Source organism: Hyposmocoma kahamanoa, unplaced genomic scaffold (genome assembly GCF_003589595.1).
Source record: "Hyposmocoma kahamanoa isolate Upper Pololo Valley unplaced genomic scaffold, ASM358959v1 78, whole genome shotgun sequence".
Taxonomy (NCBI): Eukaryota; Metazoa; Arthropoda; class Insecta; order Lepidoptera; family Cosmopterigidae; genus Hyposmocoma; species Hyposmocoma kahamanoa.
In genome coordinates this window covers 5,603,253-5,622,347 of record NW_020653945.1, presented here as the reverse complement: position 1 = coordinate 5,622,347, position 19,095 = coordinate 5,603,253, and the positions used below count along the sequence as shown (strand labels likewise).

General features: G+C 37.5%; 1 protein-coding gene across 1 annotated transcript in view; it reads left to right on the top strand.

Annotated features, from left to right (window-relative positions):
- Positions 1–1,114: 1,114 nt before the first annotated feature.
- The window catches only part of LOC113233274 (nuclear hormone receptor FTZ-F1 beta), a 42,632-nt gene continuing 24,651 nt past the window's right edge, over positions 1,115–19,095 (top strand). Inside the window, exon 1 of the mRNA XM_026468332.1 lies at positions 1,115–1,280. Coding sequence (XP_026324117.1) covers positions 1,115–1,280 — 166 coding nt within the window. The remainder of the gene's footprint in view (positions 1,281–19,095) is intronic.

Genomic DNA, 19,095 nt, shown 5'->3' with positions numbered 1-19,095 from the left:
CGATTTTCGAACAAAAATGTGTAGTCTAATGTGCCGTTGTCCGTATTATGGTTGTGTAAAAGAAGTGGCTGTTTGGAATATTTAAAAAACGAATCATCTAGAGAATTTCTTTAAATTACTTGAAAATGTCAGCATATTCTTATGAATAAAAAAGGTATTAATGTGACATCCGTAAATTTTTCAATTTGTCACAGATCACTACATATCGTGTTTAAAATAGTAAAATAAGGGAGTCACCATATTTACTGGCTTGGATTCGGTTTGTGTACATGAAGTCATCTAAGCATTTTTTGACTGTATGTTAAATAAGATAAAATATTATTAATTTTTCATTTGCAAAATTGTGTGCAAATGATAATTTCTTGTTTTGTTTCTCGCATTGTCTTTTGTTTCTTTTTCTTTTTTTTTTGAAGCGTTAACATTGAAATCGAAATGATATCAAATGAATCGGTACTTAATTGAAAATAAAATATCGAGTTACATCTCTAGCAAGATATATAAAGTTCCGCCCTCTAGTGGAACTTAGGGGAAATGAACTGTCTTCTGCGCTGTGGTATGTTATGATAATATTACGTCAAAAGTGAAACAAGTTAGTAAGTGTTCTTGTCGATAGATGGCAATAATTTAAATTTTTGGTTTGGAGGCCGCACGGGCAAGCGAATGCGCCCCGCGAGATGTCCTGTCACGTTCACTCGTACCTCGCTGGCTTGCTTGAATGTATTCCGCTTTGTTTTGCGGAGGTGAGAGGACATGGTGAGACCGCTCACGATCACAAGTTGTGTTCAATGTTTTGCTTGTGAATAAGTATTTTTTGAGTGAATAGACGTTCAGTTTTACACAAAAAGTGCACTGTATTGAAATAAGGACTTCGTATGTGTCGTTTCTTTATAAAAAACAAATTTGCGCAATCGTACGTGAGACTCGATGTCAATAAACTTGTCGGTGGTATTTTATGGGAAAGGTGTGCCGCGTCTTGTCGTCGGTACTTGTGTGCGGCAGGCGGGTTGGCAAAGGAGTATGGTGTCTGCCTGTTGTGGGGCTGGTTGCTGGCGGTGGAGGATGGTGCACTAAAGGTGAGTAGAGATGTAGCAGCGGCGTGCGGTGCTGGGGCCCGATGGCGACGGCGGGCGGACAGCGGGTGGCGGGCGCGGGGTGCGGCAGCGTGCATTCACCTCTGACCCGCGCGCGGGGCGAGCGGCGCTCAAGGTCGGTGCGCCGCCTGAAGGTCGCTCCTCACGTGACGCCGAGGGTGCTCAACCCTCTGCGCTCCGCCATCCGCCGTCTGTCGCGTCCTTCATGTCGCGCCCTTTGCTTTCTTTTTATATTCGCATATTCAAGTGCATTGTGCAATTTTACAATCTATGTAACCAGATGATTACCACCCAGTCCGACATGACCTTTATCAATCTGATAAGAACATTCTTTTCCAATCATATTCGTTTCAAATTATGTAATTAACGATAAAGACTACTAATCTTATGTTGTACATATTATTTAAGATATTTATATACAGCAGTTCTACAGCTAATATCAACTCCAATAGGTTTCTTAATGGAAAGATAGGAAACCATTATTTCCCATAGCGCACCATCTGTCAACTAATCACTAATTATCAGTTATGTTAAAATTGGACGTAGTTTAACAAAAAGGATCCAATGCACATCCAGTCACTTTCGAGATATTTGGCAGTTTGATGTTTGTTTTATTTTCAAAACTTATAATGTCATGTAACATATCTATTTATATTTATATATTGTTTTTTTTGCTGGTCTAAGAGGTTAGTCTTTAGGAACCGGCGTTCGTACATATAACTCATTTTTTGATAATTTTATGGATTGGATCCTTTTTGCTTAACTGCGTCCAATTTATGAAAACGTCACAAAGTGAGTGAGACTGGTGGAGTAGTAAAAATCACTTGAGCCAACAATCGTAATCGCATTATGTTTGACACTTATTTCTTTCTGTTTTCAAAGAGTGTCATACATATTCAAAGTTTTTCTTTTTCTTAGGAAATGAAACTATTTTTCCGGATATTTTTTTTTTGTCTTCGTCCAGCTTGTCAAAATTTAGATAAATAAATACATAGTAGGTCTGACAAGATATACCTTACAATATCTTATCTGACCCCGACCTATTTTGCTCTATGTGAGTAAAGACAATTTCGTTTCATGCTGTTGTGATTTGTTACGATATTACGGGCCTCTCAACAACCGACCGACACAGCCAGACATGGTTTCAGCCGTGTCGCGGTTTAACAAAAAAGATATCGACTTTTTAGGTTTTCGCGATTGAAAATTAAACTTTTTTTCGGATCTAAATCGCGTTAATTTTTTTTTAAACAAACCAACTTTATAGGTCTCATGGTCATGGCTGACTAAGATCGATTTAGATAAAAAAGTATCATTTCCAACCCAAAAAACACATATTGAATCCTTTGATTTAAATTTCATACATTATTTCATTTTTATTTCGGGACTTAATCATGTATAAAACATATTTTAATTACCACGACGTTTCGGACGTATTGTAACGTCCATGGTCTCGAAGGTCGACGTTTCGGACGTATTGCAACGTCCTTGGTCTCGACAGTCCCTTCGAGATCATGGACGTTGCAATACATCCGAAACATCGAGGTAATTAAAATATTTTTTATACACGATTAAGTCTCGAACTAAAAATTAAATAACACATATTGAATCACCCTTAAAAAACTAGGGTTAAACTTACAACAAAACAAAGGGTAAAACAAAGATCGAACACTCAGAAAAAAATCCTTCGATCTGGCCGGATTCGAACCGACGTCTTCTAGCATACCGTGTCAGACGCTATACCAACAAAGCCACGGAACGAACCAGCGGACTTCACGAATTTTTCCATGTGCTTGTTGTCGTGTCTTTTTATTATTTGTAGGTGTTATAGCGTCTGGCACGGACAGAAGACGTCGGTTCGAATCCAATAAACCGAAGGAATTTTTTCTGAGTGTTCGATCTTTGTATTAACAATTATAACAAACTAGTGGAGTAATTTCACAAAAATAATTGAATATCAATTCAATAAAAATTTAAAATTTAGTAAATTGCTAACAAATTATAGGTGGCCTAGTGGGGATCAATTACTTCTCAGTACAAAGGTCGTACACATGTACATTTGTGAATTTTGAAGTATCAATATCTCTTGTTGAAAGTGAAGGTAAACATATTGTTGAAACCTGCAATTCAACAAAGGTTCATAATATTTGGAAAACGTGCGAATTTCGTAACCCATTTTGGCCAATAATAAGACCTGTAGTGGGTTACGTATAATCTGTATGTATTTCTGCATAGTGTAAGAAATTTTTGAGTCTGCCCATTCTGAAGGGTAGGCATGTTGGTGAATTTTTTTTTATGACTTCAAGTGACGGGACGACCAAGTCGTTCACCTGATGGTAAGCTACACGTCTATCCATAACAGTTGCAGTGCCTCGCAGAGCTTTAAACCGCAAAGATCTGAGCGACACTGCCAATGCGTCCTGAGACATAAGTTGACAAGTCCCATTTCTTCATAAAGAGCTCTACTGCTACTAAAAAAAATCTGTTGAATATCAAGCAACACCATAGAAATACCAATAATCTCAATTACCTACTGTGCACGTGAATTTCAGTTACACAGATGTGCAAAATGTTAAAAACATATATAATTAGCTCTATAAATTAATGACTATTTACGTAACCTCGTAAATGTTTTACAACTACGCGATTTTCGTTGAAATTTAACTCTAAGTACAGTTTTACGTATAATAAACGTAAATTATGCACAAAATTAACGGTATAGACTACAGAAATACGTAATAGGTAATACTTCGTTCAATAAACTACACTTGCATGTACAGATCTGCACTAAAACTTTTAATAAATTAGACTACAAAAATACCTATGCAAATAACTCAACGTAAGATTTGAATTACAATTCAACAAATTGAACATAAATCACGAACACAAAATTGACTCTCAAATCCAGCAGACAAGACAGTAGGTTACTTTACTACTGTTATTAAATTCTATTGTAGGTACTATACTGGTTTCGTCATGACTCGTGGGTGGCGATACTATCGATTCCAACTCAGATTAAGTAAATATACAGTTAACTTTACATCTAATTAAAACACAACGGTTCTAAGGCCCGCTATTGAGCAAGCTTGTCTGCATATAAATTGTCATAATTGCATTCGAACAAGGTTTACGAAATTCACAAACTTTATTAACAACACAAAATTGTTTCCAATTTTAGTTTATGGAAATTGGAATGTCTAAAGTTAGTGTTAGATGTTTACATTTATATTAAATATCGAGGAATATTTTATTATTTTCATACTCCACATTATTTAGCATTGTAAGCGTGTCTATATAATTATTATTCAAAAACAAACTGAAATGACAGTTGAATGCGCCAAATAGTTGCTAACTCACAAGCAAATAATGATTGCAGTCTATAAATATTCCACTGATTGTCGACTGAATATTAGTTGCGTTTACCTATAATAGCGGAATTTATTTCATTTATATATAAATTAACATCCGTAAAATGTGAAAACTGTATAGCATAATTAGACGTCATTTTGAATGAATAAAATTTTGTCTCTGCACTTCGAATTTATTTCGATATAACTGAGTCAAATGTCAAACTTATAAGATTTGGCTTGATGGATTTATTCCGATGCTGTAAAACTAATATTTAAAAGAGAAATACGATACTGCATTTATTAATTAGCAGAGGGCGCCCGCGACTTTGTCTGCGTAGAATTACTCGAGTAGCCTGTTGTACTATACTAATTTTTATAGTTTTATAAGTTCTTCTTACAATATTTCAGCCCATATGGCACCCTCTTTAAGATTTATTTTTGTGACAAAGAGTAGCCTATGTCCTTTTCTTAGATCCTACCTATCTCTATACCAAAATTCATCAAAATTGGTTTAGCAGTGTAGGCGTAAAAACGCTATATTGATTTTTCATGTGACTTTAGGATAAAAAGTAGAATATGCAAAAAAAGAAAACCAATTCCATTTTCATTAATACGGATCGTGATATTAACTTTTAGGCGAACAAAACTTATTAATTACAGCCAACTAATTATGCGTAATGTTCCTTAATTACCACTAAAGTGGTTTAGCTAACTGGAATTTATTGCTATCACTTTATCTTTAAACAGGGGCTAGTTTAATTGCAAAATGTCGAAATCGTAGTCCATTGTGAAGTCTAAAGTTGAATTGATTAATTACTAAACTACTCTAATTAGCCATTAACTTTACAGTTGGGGTTGGGTTCGTGATGCTATTAACTTCTGGGAGATTGCTATCGATCGACTTGAAGATAGCTGGGCTTATAAATGATTTCGAAATTGCACAATAAAATGTAGCAATCTTGGCTTAATGTTAGACGTTATTACTTTATGTTGGTGATTAAAGTCTTTAAAAATCTGAAAAAATGACCGAATTAAAACACTCTGCAATTTCAATAATTGCAGATCGCGGTGACGACCTCGAATTTGTAACCAAATAAAAATAGACTTGTTTTGACGGGGCATCTCGGCTTTGGCTTGTGGATTCGGTGCGTTTGCGACGATAATTTTTCTTATAAAAATGTAAAACGTGCTCTTTTCAAATTTGTGAAGGACTAGTTTATTTTTTTTATGATGGGGAAAATGTAGTTGATCGCGATTGTACTCTCACTGCTTTCACGTTTTGTTAGTGTGCGTGTTTGTATATGTGTTCATCGCGGCCGGTGACCTTGCTATCAGGCGGAAGCGCGCGGCCGCGTGACTCAGCGCGCGTCTGCCTGCCACTGCGGAGGGAGCAGGGACCTTCGTTCGCTTCTATCGACTACCTTGTTTTATGACGTGCACTACTTTGTACTACGCATCGCTTCACATTTAACACTAAAGAACTATTGCATAGGCAGAATGGTCAAAGAACCTGTCATTCAATAAATATTTCTTTGTTCACGTTCAGAATTCAAAATTCTCGGGCAATGTTTTTCAACAATCGCTTTGTAGATTAGGAGTCGATGTTCAATTGTTTCAAGCGTAAATCGCGATAGTCCTTCGAGGCGATGTAACCTTGAAAGGTGGTAAGCGTGTAATATGGTAATCAAGCCTCGTACACCTCGTAAGCAGGGTAAGTGAAGTACTTTAAACAAGTTACAACTTGTACTTCAAATGAGAAACAAAGGTTAATGGTTGATTTGAAAATTATGTTTACAGGAGACTTGTTATGGGTGCGCTAGCGCATGTCTGTCATAGAACCACAAGACAATGCTTTTTCGGCTGGTGCTAACTTCCACATGAATAGCAGTAGTAACCTGGCGTCTTCTACACGGGGAACCCGCCTAGTGAAAACAGATTACATTAGAAGCCCCTTTTCGACTCCAATGCAATTAAAATAACATTTATTATCGCCATAATGAAATTAAAAAAAACTGTTAATCTATTCTACATACATAGAAAACTCAACATAATTAAAACACAGCAGTATTTATTTTGTTAGCATTATCAGTAGAATCTCTGGTGTACCTACTAGTGCACGTCGGGTGACCCTAGCGGTACCCTGTTACCTACTAGTGCCGTGACACGGTACGTGTATCTGTGATCTGATCCCGACTACCGTTATGTGATATGACGTCGTTTATATATTGATGTATTATCATCTAGTTGTAAACGTCATAATAAAATCTATGTTGAATAAACTAAGCATACAGTTCTATGCTTAATTTCTCATAATTTCGGTACTCACTGACGTAATGCAATTTGTTTAAATTGTTATAATGAAATTTATGTATACATATACACTTATTTACTTATGCAGCAAGGTTTACATTCGATTAGTAACCTTAGTTACAACACCAAAGAACATTACTTATGAAAACGAAATATTTGTGTTTATAAATTTTCATAAGTTTCTCAGTTGCCACCAGCGCTAGACGTAGGAACCCTGGTGAAAACCGCGACCAAGGGCGTTGTGGTGAATCTTCGAGATCCCACGGCGCTCACAACACCTGGCTAAGAGGGTAAGCCGAGGGGGTTTTAGTGGGTTTTCCTGTCTGGGGGATTAGTCCCACATAACTCCTGAGCATCCCCAGGGTCAAGGATATGCATAAAGAATTTCCCCTCGTAAAAAAGGCTGCTGATGATGATATTTTTAAAATTTACTGTTCTTTATTGTTGAGTTGTTTAGTGATCTACCGGAGTAGATTAAGTTTACACATGATTTTTTTTCCCGCATGTATTTGTGAAGAACTTTCATAAGTTTCTCACAGATTTCGCTGACGGCGAAAAAAGCCGTTTAAACCCGATCTGGAGCTCAGTTGGTAAGAGCAGTGGCCCCGGTGTGGCAACAGACGCTGATTCGAGTCCAGTGAGATTGAAAGAATTTTTGTGTTGTTCGATCTTTGTATCAATAATAATAATAATCTGTTGGAGTATTTTAAAAAAAAAATATATAAGTATCATGATATTAAAAATATGATATAACTAAATATAAGACATAAAAAAAAACTAAATATCATAAATACATTTCTCGACAAATACAGGGCGCTGGTGAAATTTCAGGCACATTAGACTTGTCAACTTATATGGGTGACGGGCGCAGTGGTAGTGCCCCTCAGATCTTTACGATTTAAAGCCCTAAGAACAATATTTTTTCGGTCAACATTGTAAATTACGTACTTTCTTGATAAATGGGACGATATGTGCTAGGCTGAAAAGATAAGTTATGGTCGATTTTTAGCGCATTTTTTGAATACGTGGTCTTTTGAATACCTTCTTAAAATTTCGCCATAAGGTACAATGAAGAGTGCATCAAAGAATAGATTTGACTTGCCACTCTGGATCAGGGACTCGACTCCCGAAGCACGAAATCCGTAGTGGCCGTAGTTACGGCTGTTTTCCCCTATAGATGACATATCTCGAAATCCGTCAACGAAAAAACGGGCCCGTACGAAGGTGTCAAATCGCGTTGTCATACATTCTTAGTTTTGGCCAAGTCTGTAGGCCATCCATAGCCGGAAAACGACCGCAACGGACTCCGTGCGGATTTCGTACTTCGACAGTAGGGCTGAGCAAACTTTTTTCATTGGGGGCCAGAAACAAGGAATTTCACAGGGAGCCATTTTGGTTTTTACCGACTTTTTGCGGTAGCGCCATCTGGGACGATGTAGTCCATGTCCTAGATTTAATCATTGGATTTTGCTTCTGTATGATACCTAACGGCAAGGTATAGATATCCCTACGTAACGGGAATACACGAACTAAAAGTCGACGCATTCTAAATCTGTTTTTAACTGACTTAAAAAAAGGAGGAGGTTCTCAATTTGACTTTTTTTGTGTGTATTTTACGCGATTACTTTTGTGAACCTTTTAATTTGTGAATCGATTTTGATGATTTTTTTTGTTGGGAAGAAGATACCTCAGTATTGGTCTCATTTAAATTTGAAGAAAATATTCCTTATTTCCTCTAAGAGTGGCAAACTAGGGCATGAATCTTTGCGTACTTTTGTGTTTGTTTACCGATTACAATAAAACTTGGCAGATATATGTAATTTCAATAAAAAAAGCCGATAAACAAACTTTTTTAAATAAAAAGTTGTAATTATTCAACTCAAATAAATTGGAACAAAATATTAATTACATTTTTATTAAAAAAAAATGACCTCAAAAGTTTGCTGAACTACATCTATTTGCCAAGTTTTATTGAAGTCGCTTAACGGAAAGTGCCACTAATTTGCCACTCTTAGAGGTGGAATATTTTGCTCAAATTTGCACGGGACCACTACTGAGGTTATCACTTTCCAAACAAAAAAGAATCAAAGAAAAAAGAAAAATGTCGGAGTAATCGCCTAACATACACCACATCAAAAATTGAAATAAAAAAAAAATTCAAACTCGGTGAAAAATATTATTTTTTACTGATATTTACGGAACTAAGGATCGTTTATAACGAAAATATTGCAATTATGCAAGTTGGCTAACGAGAGACCGTTAACGGCTAAAGGTTTTTGGTTAACTTAATTAATAACACTATTACTACACACGATACATTTACGTAAGTCGCGGGATTCGTGTAATGCAATTTACGAATTCTGCTACGCAACATTGTACATGGACGAGTCGAGACTTAGATTTAACTTGATTATATTGTTGATATTACATTTAATTTATACTATTCTGTATTTAGATACAAGATGGAACAACGCATAGAAAAATTCCTTGTATCTGACTGGGCGCGAACCAGCGTCTGTTGCCATACCGGGGCCACCGCAGTACTACAGACCGAGTCCGCACATCTTACGAATTTCTCTATGTGCTTGTTCACATGTTGTCAGATCTTTGTATGGGGTTTAAACGGCTATTTTGCCGTCAGCGCCACCTATTACAAACTTATGAAAGTTTCTTCAATCAGCCAGGTACCTTTACAGCTACCAGAGACTGAAACATTTTCAGGAAAATATAAAAAAATCACCAAGAATATCAAGGCAGTAAACACACTATGATATTCAATATAATTCTTGTTGAAAAGAATTGTTTTCTTAATTAAAAATCTTTTTACACCAGCAGTTATGCGGTGTTTTATCAAAAGAATATTGTTCATCCGCAGTCTCTTTGTCCGAAAGCCAACTTTCTCCGACACAACCTTCAGTTTTAAGGCCGTAGCATGTATGATACAATCGCGGGAGTAAAAAGGAGCGTTTCATTTTCGACTGTGTTAACGAGAAGGCCAAGGTCGCTTATTCGAAGTAGGATATTTTCAAAGTTTTTGTCGCTGAGAACCACCTCGAGCCTTTCTCGGGCCCCAGTGGTTTCGCAACGGTTCTGTCTGCGTTCGAAATTTGATTCCGCGAAACCATTACGCCGTGGGCCGTGACTCATATACGGGGTACGTCGGGAACAGGTCTTTGGCGCCAAGCTTTGGTTAGATTTGTGCTTAATTTGACTCATGCTGAATTTTTTCATCTCTGTGGGAGTCTATTATTATTCACCCCGTTTTTTGACTATAGTTAGTCAGATCGGGTAAAGTTAGTTGTGAAATCAAAACAATGAGTAATGATGTACACAATTTGAGGCAAGATTGTCTAGAAATACCTGAATGACATTTCGACACAGTCAGTCTTTTGAAGGTATTTTTGTCACCTTCTTTCGGATTAATATTCAGCTTAAGTTGACCTAAATAAAGAACACACTTTCAATTATACAAACGTCTTCAATAGGTGCTGTGCGAAAATAGCTCAAAAACCGGTCTAATACACGATCAGACCATTGCAATTTCCGGACCACACTTTTTGTGTACACTCGAACAAGCTCCAATTAAGTTGTTTTAATTTTGGCACCGGAAAACTCCACGGCGGTTAGACCAGTTCGCCTAGACGTTGCTACGAAGGATATTTTTTACCTTCACAAGTATCGTATGGCCTTCTTTAGCGAGTGGCTGATTCTGATACATATTTAGCGTAAAATACTTAGTATTAAATCCGTTATTCTTATTATTGTGACTGCGTTATGTGTTGTTGCTGAAAAGCAATAACATGTCAACCAACATGATCATAGTTTTGCGAAAATGGCGCCTAAAGATTTTTTTGTTTTTGATAGTTTGTTCTATAATTTACTTGTACAGTGAAAGTTTTGCTGTTTTGCTTGTTGTTGTTGGGGAATTATAGTAATAACTCACAAACAGCAAAAAGTTTTTATTTTACTAGTAAATTTTAGAACAAATTATCAAAAACAACGAAGAAATGTTTAGGTGCCATTTTCGCAAAACTATGACCAATCTTTAACTTTATTTATTTATTTATTTTTATTGATTAATTAACTTTATTCCTGTTCTGCCCGAGTAATATGACTGCCGTTAAAACTTGATGCAAGAAGCTCGAAACGATATTCCAAAAGTATTTAAATTTTATCAAACCCTTTGACGGGGGGTGTCAATCAGCATAGGCTCAATTTTCCTGAGAAATGTCAACCGCTGGAATGCGGCTGCGGCGACCCATTTACCATGCCCTCCCCACGCACCTCCCATGCCCCCCGAGGCACCCATGGTGGGTGGGTACCGGTCCTGCATGCCCTCGATGCGATTCCGCGTTGCAAATTGTGAAATGCGTCTGCGCAGCAAAGGTTTGCGCGCTTTTTATGTTCAGTTGTTTTGGTGGTGTTATTCTTGTCCTAAATCATTATTTTGTAGCCTTGTACGTACTCTCTATCGAACATTGAGACTCGTTTTTGGAGACTAATGGAAATACTTTAATTTTGTACTAGTAAATACAACTTTATTGGCTTTAAAGTGGTTGCAACATAACACAAATAAGTTGTAGCGGATACTTAGGCCTAACAAAGGTTCGGGAACATCTTTCTAAAACTCTATGCACATAACCCACGATTGTGGCGTATTATCCCGAAACTATCATAGTATTTTTTGAAGAATTGAAACACACAGTTAATACCTATCCCTGACAAAACTTTTTTTAGTGCTGATAGACTCAGGGTCGTATTCCAGAACTCTACTCAATGCTCAAGTCAGGGTCTGAGTACGATTTCAAGCACTGGAAATACGACCCTAATGGCAGGGACTTGAGTATGATTTCGAGTGCTATAAACCATATTCAAATCCTGACTTGAGCATTGAGTAGAGTTCTAGAATACGACCCTAAATTTCCTGTAAGGATTATATTATTGTATCGGAAAAAAAATCGAAAGAGCAGAAGTTGGTTAAATTTAATAAAATGTGTTTTCGTACAGTTTGTTACCTTAATATAACTACTTAATATCTAAAAAACGTTCAAAATGACCTCCATCTTGCTGTATAAATATGCAGATACGGGCGCGTTTCGCGTTTTACAGTTATCATATTGTAGTAGTACAGTAGGTTACATCACAAGACAATTTTGTTTAGACATAAATGGCATTTAGGTCCTTTATTTACTTATTTTGTGAAATTAAACTTAACTCATAAGTAAGTATGTAAGTAGGTGGAGTTAACGACACGGTTGTAATATATATCGTTCACACAGCTCCAGCGCCAAAACACTCTACAAGTCAAGTAGTGTCGGTAATCACAGCACTATAAGGTGGATATTTAAGGTAGATATTCAACAAAATACCTCCTGCAGTATGCTAAGAATGTCCTTTCCCCATGTTTTTGCGTCCTCAAGGCCGGAGCGAAGTGATTCATAATTCTTGACAAATGTTCACCGTGTATTAATTATACCACTTTGACCTACTGCCTTTATGCAATTGTGTTAGGTGCTTAATATGAGTCATGTACAGTTTGATGATTTGAAAGTTTTCCTGTGTGTGACGATATTTGCATTTTAAGAAATACCCTCACAGCTTTTCCTATATCTATGGTCACAGCAGCGGTAACTAATAAGACTTCAAGATGAGTATAGAAAATTGATTTACTTGTAATTATTATAATGGCAGTGTATTACAATAAGGTGGTGAGTGCAATGACGTCATTATGTACTAGGACAAAATTAGTCTACTGTCTGTCCGTACTATCGTAGTCCAGTCTTCTCGTCAGAGGTTTAGTCAGAACTGCCCTCGTCGTCTTTTGTTTAAAAGTCGATCTAATTTTGAATTTGTGTCAGTCTAGTCAGTCTCTTTGTGGCTAGTCAGTCTGTACAGAGCTGGTCATCCAAGGTGACTAGACGTGATAATTAGATATTAGTTATATTAATAAAAATGATAATAATAGTTATTCCAAATCATTCATTAGCAGTAGAGCTCCTTGTGAAGGGCTTCGTTTACGGAGGTACCTTCCCTGTTTCTGCCGCTAAGCAGTAAGCATTACTCCGGTTTTGAAGGGTAGGAGTGCTGGTGAAATTACAGGCACATAGGACTTGTCAACTTATGTCTCAGGGTGACGGGGGCAGTGGCAATGCCCCTCCGATCTTTGCGTTTTATCGGCCTGGTGATAAGCTACACGCCTGTCCTTATGGACAGGCGTGTAGCTTATCCCAGGCCCACAAATTGTTCATTCACTTGGTATGATAAAAAAATCTTCTCCATAGCCTCGTGTAGTTTGCAAAAGGTGCAATTTTAAATGCTTCTTACATAGTTCGTGCAGATAAAAGAAGACGAAATAGATTGTCAACACAACACATAGCATAGATTGTAAATGTAGTTTAAACCAGCGAAAGAGTTGAGAAATGCGAAACAAAAATAATAATAATGTGCCGGACGCACTACCTAGAACACCGAGACCAGAATCAACTTCCTTATTTAGCGCCCACAGTGCAAAACAGTTAGGTTAAACACTGAGGTCGTCAAAAAGTTTTAAATCTATCACAAAAGTTACCTAAGACATACGTGATTTGAATGGATAGAGTTGCAAATTGCTATGCGTTCTGTCGTCCATATAAATACACGGAATTAGACTCGCCGCTGTCCTGACCCGACACGCACCCACCCGCACCCGCTCTCTGTGTGTTTGAGGCTTTAATTCTCTATAGTTTTTTTTATGATATCGATGGTTGAAAGGTAAAGGGGCTAAGCGCAGCTTTCCCCCATTTACCCCAGCTTTACCCCATTTCGCTACGAAATGTCTCAAATATCAACGACGAGCTTTCCTGTGCGATTTCAAAGTGCTATTGATGTTTTCAAAGAAATAGGTAAGGTTTCTGTAGAGGTTGAAGTATTTAGATTGGAGACTAATGATCTATGTGATGATAAGCATATAGAGAGAGCGTAGGGCGTTATCAGTGCAATGTAAGATGCTGGCACGCAGGTTCGCGAGATGCTCCACCGAAGTCAAAATTACTCTATTCTAAGCTTACAGCCAAGCCATTTTACAAGAGTGGCCTGTGGGTTTAAGTATACGAAACCTGCGTATAACGTCCTACGTGTGCAATACAATAACGCTGTCAGGATGCTGTTGGGTCTCATGAGCCGATGCGGTGCGTAAAGCATGTTCGCTAAAGCGCATATAGATGGCTTCCAAGCGATAATGCGAAATAAATATTATCGCTGTTATTATGACTCGTGTCAAAAGTGGTCTCAACGGCATCCTGAAAATGGTTGCAGACAGGTTTGATTGTCCAAACCTAACGTACTGGATAGAGCATATCAAATCTGTTTTAATTTATAATTATAACTTTTTTATAAAAACAAAACCGATCTCAAATATTCGTGGAATTACATTTATTTGCCAAGTATTATTGAAATCGTTTTGTTCGTAGTTACAGGTGAAATATTTCCTTAAAATTTAAATGGAACCAATACTGAGGAACACTCTTTCCAATTAAAAAGAATCATTCAAATCGGTTCACAAATGCCTGAGTAATAGCGTAACAAACACACAAAGAAAAAAATACAATCGAATTAAATATCTCCTCCCTTTTTGAAGTCGTTTAAAAACTAATGTGGTTTTTGTACGCAAACATCCATTCACCGGATTAAATTATGGGTCACGATCTTTGCAATATAAGGTACCTATTGGAGGAAAGTCCATCTACTAGATACCGTTAGAAATCTCTCGTGTTTAATACTAAGTATCATCAACATCAAAACCGAAGTTTTCCTTGTATATAACTTGCATTGCATGTGCAACCTCTGTCCTCAACGAATAGCACAGCCACCAAGGTGTTCAACATTTCCTCCGACGACATTGCTTTTCCGTTAGCCAATCGCCTAGATTGGATAATAAATATAGTATATTGACTTCTACATGTTTATTATGCTTAATCGTCGAAATACCAAACCGACTCTAAGTTTAGAAATGTTTAGAGAAAGCTGATTTATTATATTTATTAATTTATAATAAAGACATGCGAAAGAGTTCATCCAGGGAAGTACTAGCACCTTACCTGTTTCTGCCGTCAAGCAGTAATGTGAGCCGGTAGTGGTAGAAAAATACATGCTGTGCCGACTCCGCCTAGCGTGAAATAAGGACAGAGAAAAGAAGAAGAAGCAGTTATGTGAGCAATCTGCGTTTCGGTTTGGAAGGGTAGGAGTGAAATTACAGGCACATAGGACTTGTCAACTTATGTCTCACGGTGACGGGCAAATCTCTATGGCAATGTAACTCTTTTGGATAGACGTGTCGCTTACCACCAGGCGCACTTGTTAGTCTCATCACTTTGTATTGGAAAAAAGAAACTCCCTTAAAAAAGTAGAAAATTACAACATATTCGGAACTAAATTTAAATCTCTCTTGATAAATAATAAATAAGGTGGGAGAGACTTTGGACTCACCTGTAAAATGATGTGAAAGAGAACTTTTCAGCCCTTCCATAATAATAATAACGCCGACACTCATAGCCCCCGCACTAGGGAAACCTTGAGTCGCGGGTGCCATGTGTGTACATTGACAACCATAAATTACACCCAAACTCACGAGAAAAATAAATTTAGGCTATACAAATATTTCTCCCGGCCCGGGACCTCTGCGTGGCAGACCAGCATAGTAACCCGTTCGGCCAAGGAGGTAGTTAAAATATAACAGAACGGAAACGCGGACGGCCATCAAGCTCAACAAAAACGAATCTTGTCCCGTTGCTTTATAGGGGAGATTCAAACAAAAGTGTTATGTATATGAGGTGTTGACTATACAATTTCTGCACCTTTGTCATAACTAACGCATTTGCATTTCGGTAACTTTAATTTTTATTTTTTTTATTTTTTTTTTGTATATAATATTAAGTGTCGAGACGAACAAGTCGTGCACAAGATATTAGCTAGCACCTAAAGATTTTTTGCTAGTAAAAAATGTCAATTATGTGTTGCTTAACAATAAAACTAAAACCTAAATAAGATATAAGAAAACCTATTAAAGGGGGTTATATATATAACTTGAATTAATAGAATAGAATAGAATAGAATAAGCTTTATTGCACACAAAACAAATGGAAACATTACAATATATAAGTTAATGGAAATGTACAATCGGCGGCCTTATCGCTAAACAGCGATCTCTACCAGGCAACCTTACAGATTATTATAGAATTTAATTAAATACAGGTGAAGGGCAGCTAATGGTGCACAAAGCAGCAACGATACATAAATTGAACTTAATAATCTTTATAAAAACTTACTACATAAATAACATACATACACATAACTACTATACTAAATATATATCGATACATATACAATACATAGAATATACTTATGATAATATACTACTTATATATATTTTAGAATTTGGATGATAAATACTTCAACTAAGTGATAAATAATATTCCTTTACCAATTGTTTAAATTTATCAAGCGATTGGGCACGTCTTATAGTTTCCGGTAGGTCATTCCATAAGCGAGCTGCTTGGACCGAGAAAGATTTATCTAGAGCTTTCGAAGAATGGATAGGTATCTGCAGCTTTAGGTTTTCCGATGATCGCAATACACGCAAGTGAGTTTCGTGAAGGAAGGTAAAACGCTCTTTAAGATAAGCAGGAGAAGTGGGGTTAAATAGGATATTGTAAAGAAGAGAAACAGTATGAGCATTCCGGCGAAGGCGAATTGGCAACCACTTGAGTTTAGTACGAAAATCAGACACGTGATCATATTTACGCAAGCCAAATATGAATCTAATGCTAAAATTTTGGAGTCGCTCAAGTTTATTCAGTTGCTCTTCAGTGAGATTGAGGTAGCTGACATCGGCATAGTCTAATAGAGGTAAAAGAAGGGATTGTGCTAGTGAAGTTTTAGTGGCAATAGGCAGGAAATTTCGAAGTCTCCTTAAGGATGCAGCCGACGCAAACATTTTGCGACTTACTTCTTGTATTTGAGGACCCCAGCTGAGATTTCTATCAATGAGCACTCCTAAATTCTTAACGCAATCACTGACAGGCAAGTTCACACCATTAAACATAATTGGTGGGACATGTGACCACTGTATTTTTGAAGTCATACTTGAGCTACCAAGTACAATGACCTGTGTCTTTGAAGGATTCACCCTTAACCCATAAGACCTGCTCCAGTCATTGATATGTTCCAAATCAGCGTTGATAACATTAATGGCATTATTAAGATGATCTGGAGAGGCTTGACAATAAATTTGCAAATCATCTGCGTAAAGGTGATAGGACGAAACTATTTTTACGGAAATACAGTTAATAAACACTGAAAAAAGCAATGGAGATAGCACGCCACCCTGAGGGACCCCGGCAGTGATATCACACCAAGAAGAAAAGGAATCCTCGATGCGAACACGCTGCCGGCGACCACTCAGGTAACTGTGAAACCAGTCAATTGCCGTTGGAGATACGTTAAGAGAGCGTAATATGCCAAGCAGAATATCAAAGTCCACGGTATTAAAAGCGTTACTAAAATCGAGCAGAGAAAGAACCGTAAGCTTTCCATGCTCTATACCCGACCTAACGTCATCTGTAATGTTAACCAATGCTGTAGTGGTACTGTGGCCTGGACGGAACCCAGATTGATATGAGTTAATGAGCTTATTCTTGCATAGAAAAGTGGATAGTTGCTTGTGGACAAGGCGCTCAAAGACTTTAGACATGAAAGGCAATATAGATATTGGTCGAAATTCGGAGAAGGACACTGGGTTAGCTTTCTTGGGCAAAGGAGTAATTTGAGCCTCTTTCCATGACGTTGGAAAGGTACCAGTTGTAATGGAGTGGTTGAAAATATGCGTAATGACAGGGATGATCTCATCAAGGATGGGAAGGATCATTTTGCGGCTAACACTGTCACTTCCTACAGCATCGGAGGTTATTGACATAATGCACTTCCTAACATCACAATCGGACAATTGACAGAAATAAAAAGGTGAGTGATCGAGGGTTGGAAGTGATGAAAGAAGATTCAAAGTATTAAATTTCAAAGCAGGATCAAAATAATGTGTCGAAGAAAAGTGTTTATTTAAGAGATTAATGTCGATATTATTAGATGGTGATGATTGACGTTGTTTTCCAACCCCCATCGATCTGAGAAACTTCCAAACTTTAGCCGGTTCACCATTCTCAACAGACTTATGAACGTGTTGGCGTTGTGCATTCCTACACACCTTATTACAGTAATTGCGAATTTTTACAAATTTTTCCCAGTTTACAGTGGTAGGCCTGAACTTATATTTGCTTTTGGCTGCAGCTTTTTGTTCAGAGATGCGCTTTATATCCTCAGTGAGCCACGGAGAGGGGTGGTGCTTCATTTTTACCGCACGTACTGGCGCATGCACATCGTACAAACGTATAAGACTAGAAACAAAGTTTTCCAGTTTCTCATCAACTGATTTAAAGCTCAGAAGTTGCGACCAATCAATGTCGGCGGCATCCTCGCGGAGTTTATCCATATTTATACCAGCAAAATTGCGCAGCATTAGAACTTTCGGCTTCACTTTGGGAGGACGAATTTTATATGAAAGAAAAATTAAATCGTGGTATGAGAAAACATCAGCAGGAAATTGTCCATGCCGAGCAATAAATTCTGGAGAAGAGACAATGATAAGGTCTAGAAGAGACGGAGTACAATTTGGAAAATTATGGGTAGCATTTAATAAAGGAATGAACAAATTGTTCGACTGTACAACAGTACGAAAAGATGAGGATCGGAAATCATTTTTAAGAAGACAGGTGTTGAAATCACCCATAATTATTGCATGACTGTAAGAAGGAATAAGGTGTTCTAATTTGCTTTCAAAAGAAGAAAAGAAGTTAATGCGTGAAGATGGTGAATAGTAGACTCCTAGGAGGATTTTCAAGCGGTGAAGGGTCACCTCAATAAAAAGGTGCTCAGTCGCGCTAGTCGTCGTGGGCTGTGGCGAAATATCAACTACCGAGAACGGTATGTGTGAACGAAGATATATAGCAACACCACCCCCACCACCGACCGCGCGATCATTCCTAATAAGGTGAAAGCCTGGCAAAGAATAAGAGGTAGAAGGGAGACATGGCTTGAGCCAAGATTCGGAAACAAGTATAGCATGGATATTCTTACAGTCAAAGTTTGCAAGCATGTCTGGGAAATGAGCCGGAATGCTTTGTGCGTTAATATGTACGACGTTGAAATTATTGGGAACATCGGAAAAACATGAACTGAGTGAATCAGCTAGAGAAGGAATACTAGAAAAGCTATCATTATCACTACTGCTTATCGATACGAAGCTGTCCGTATCGCTAAGC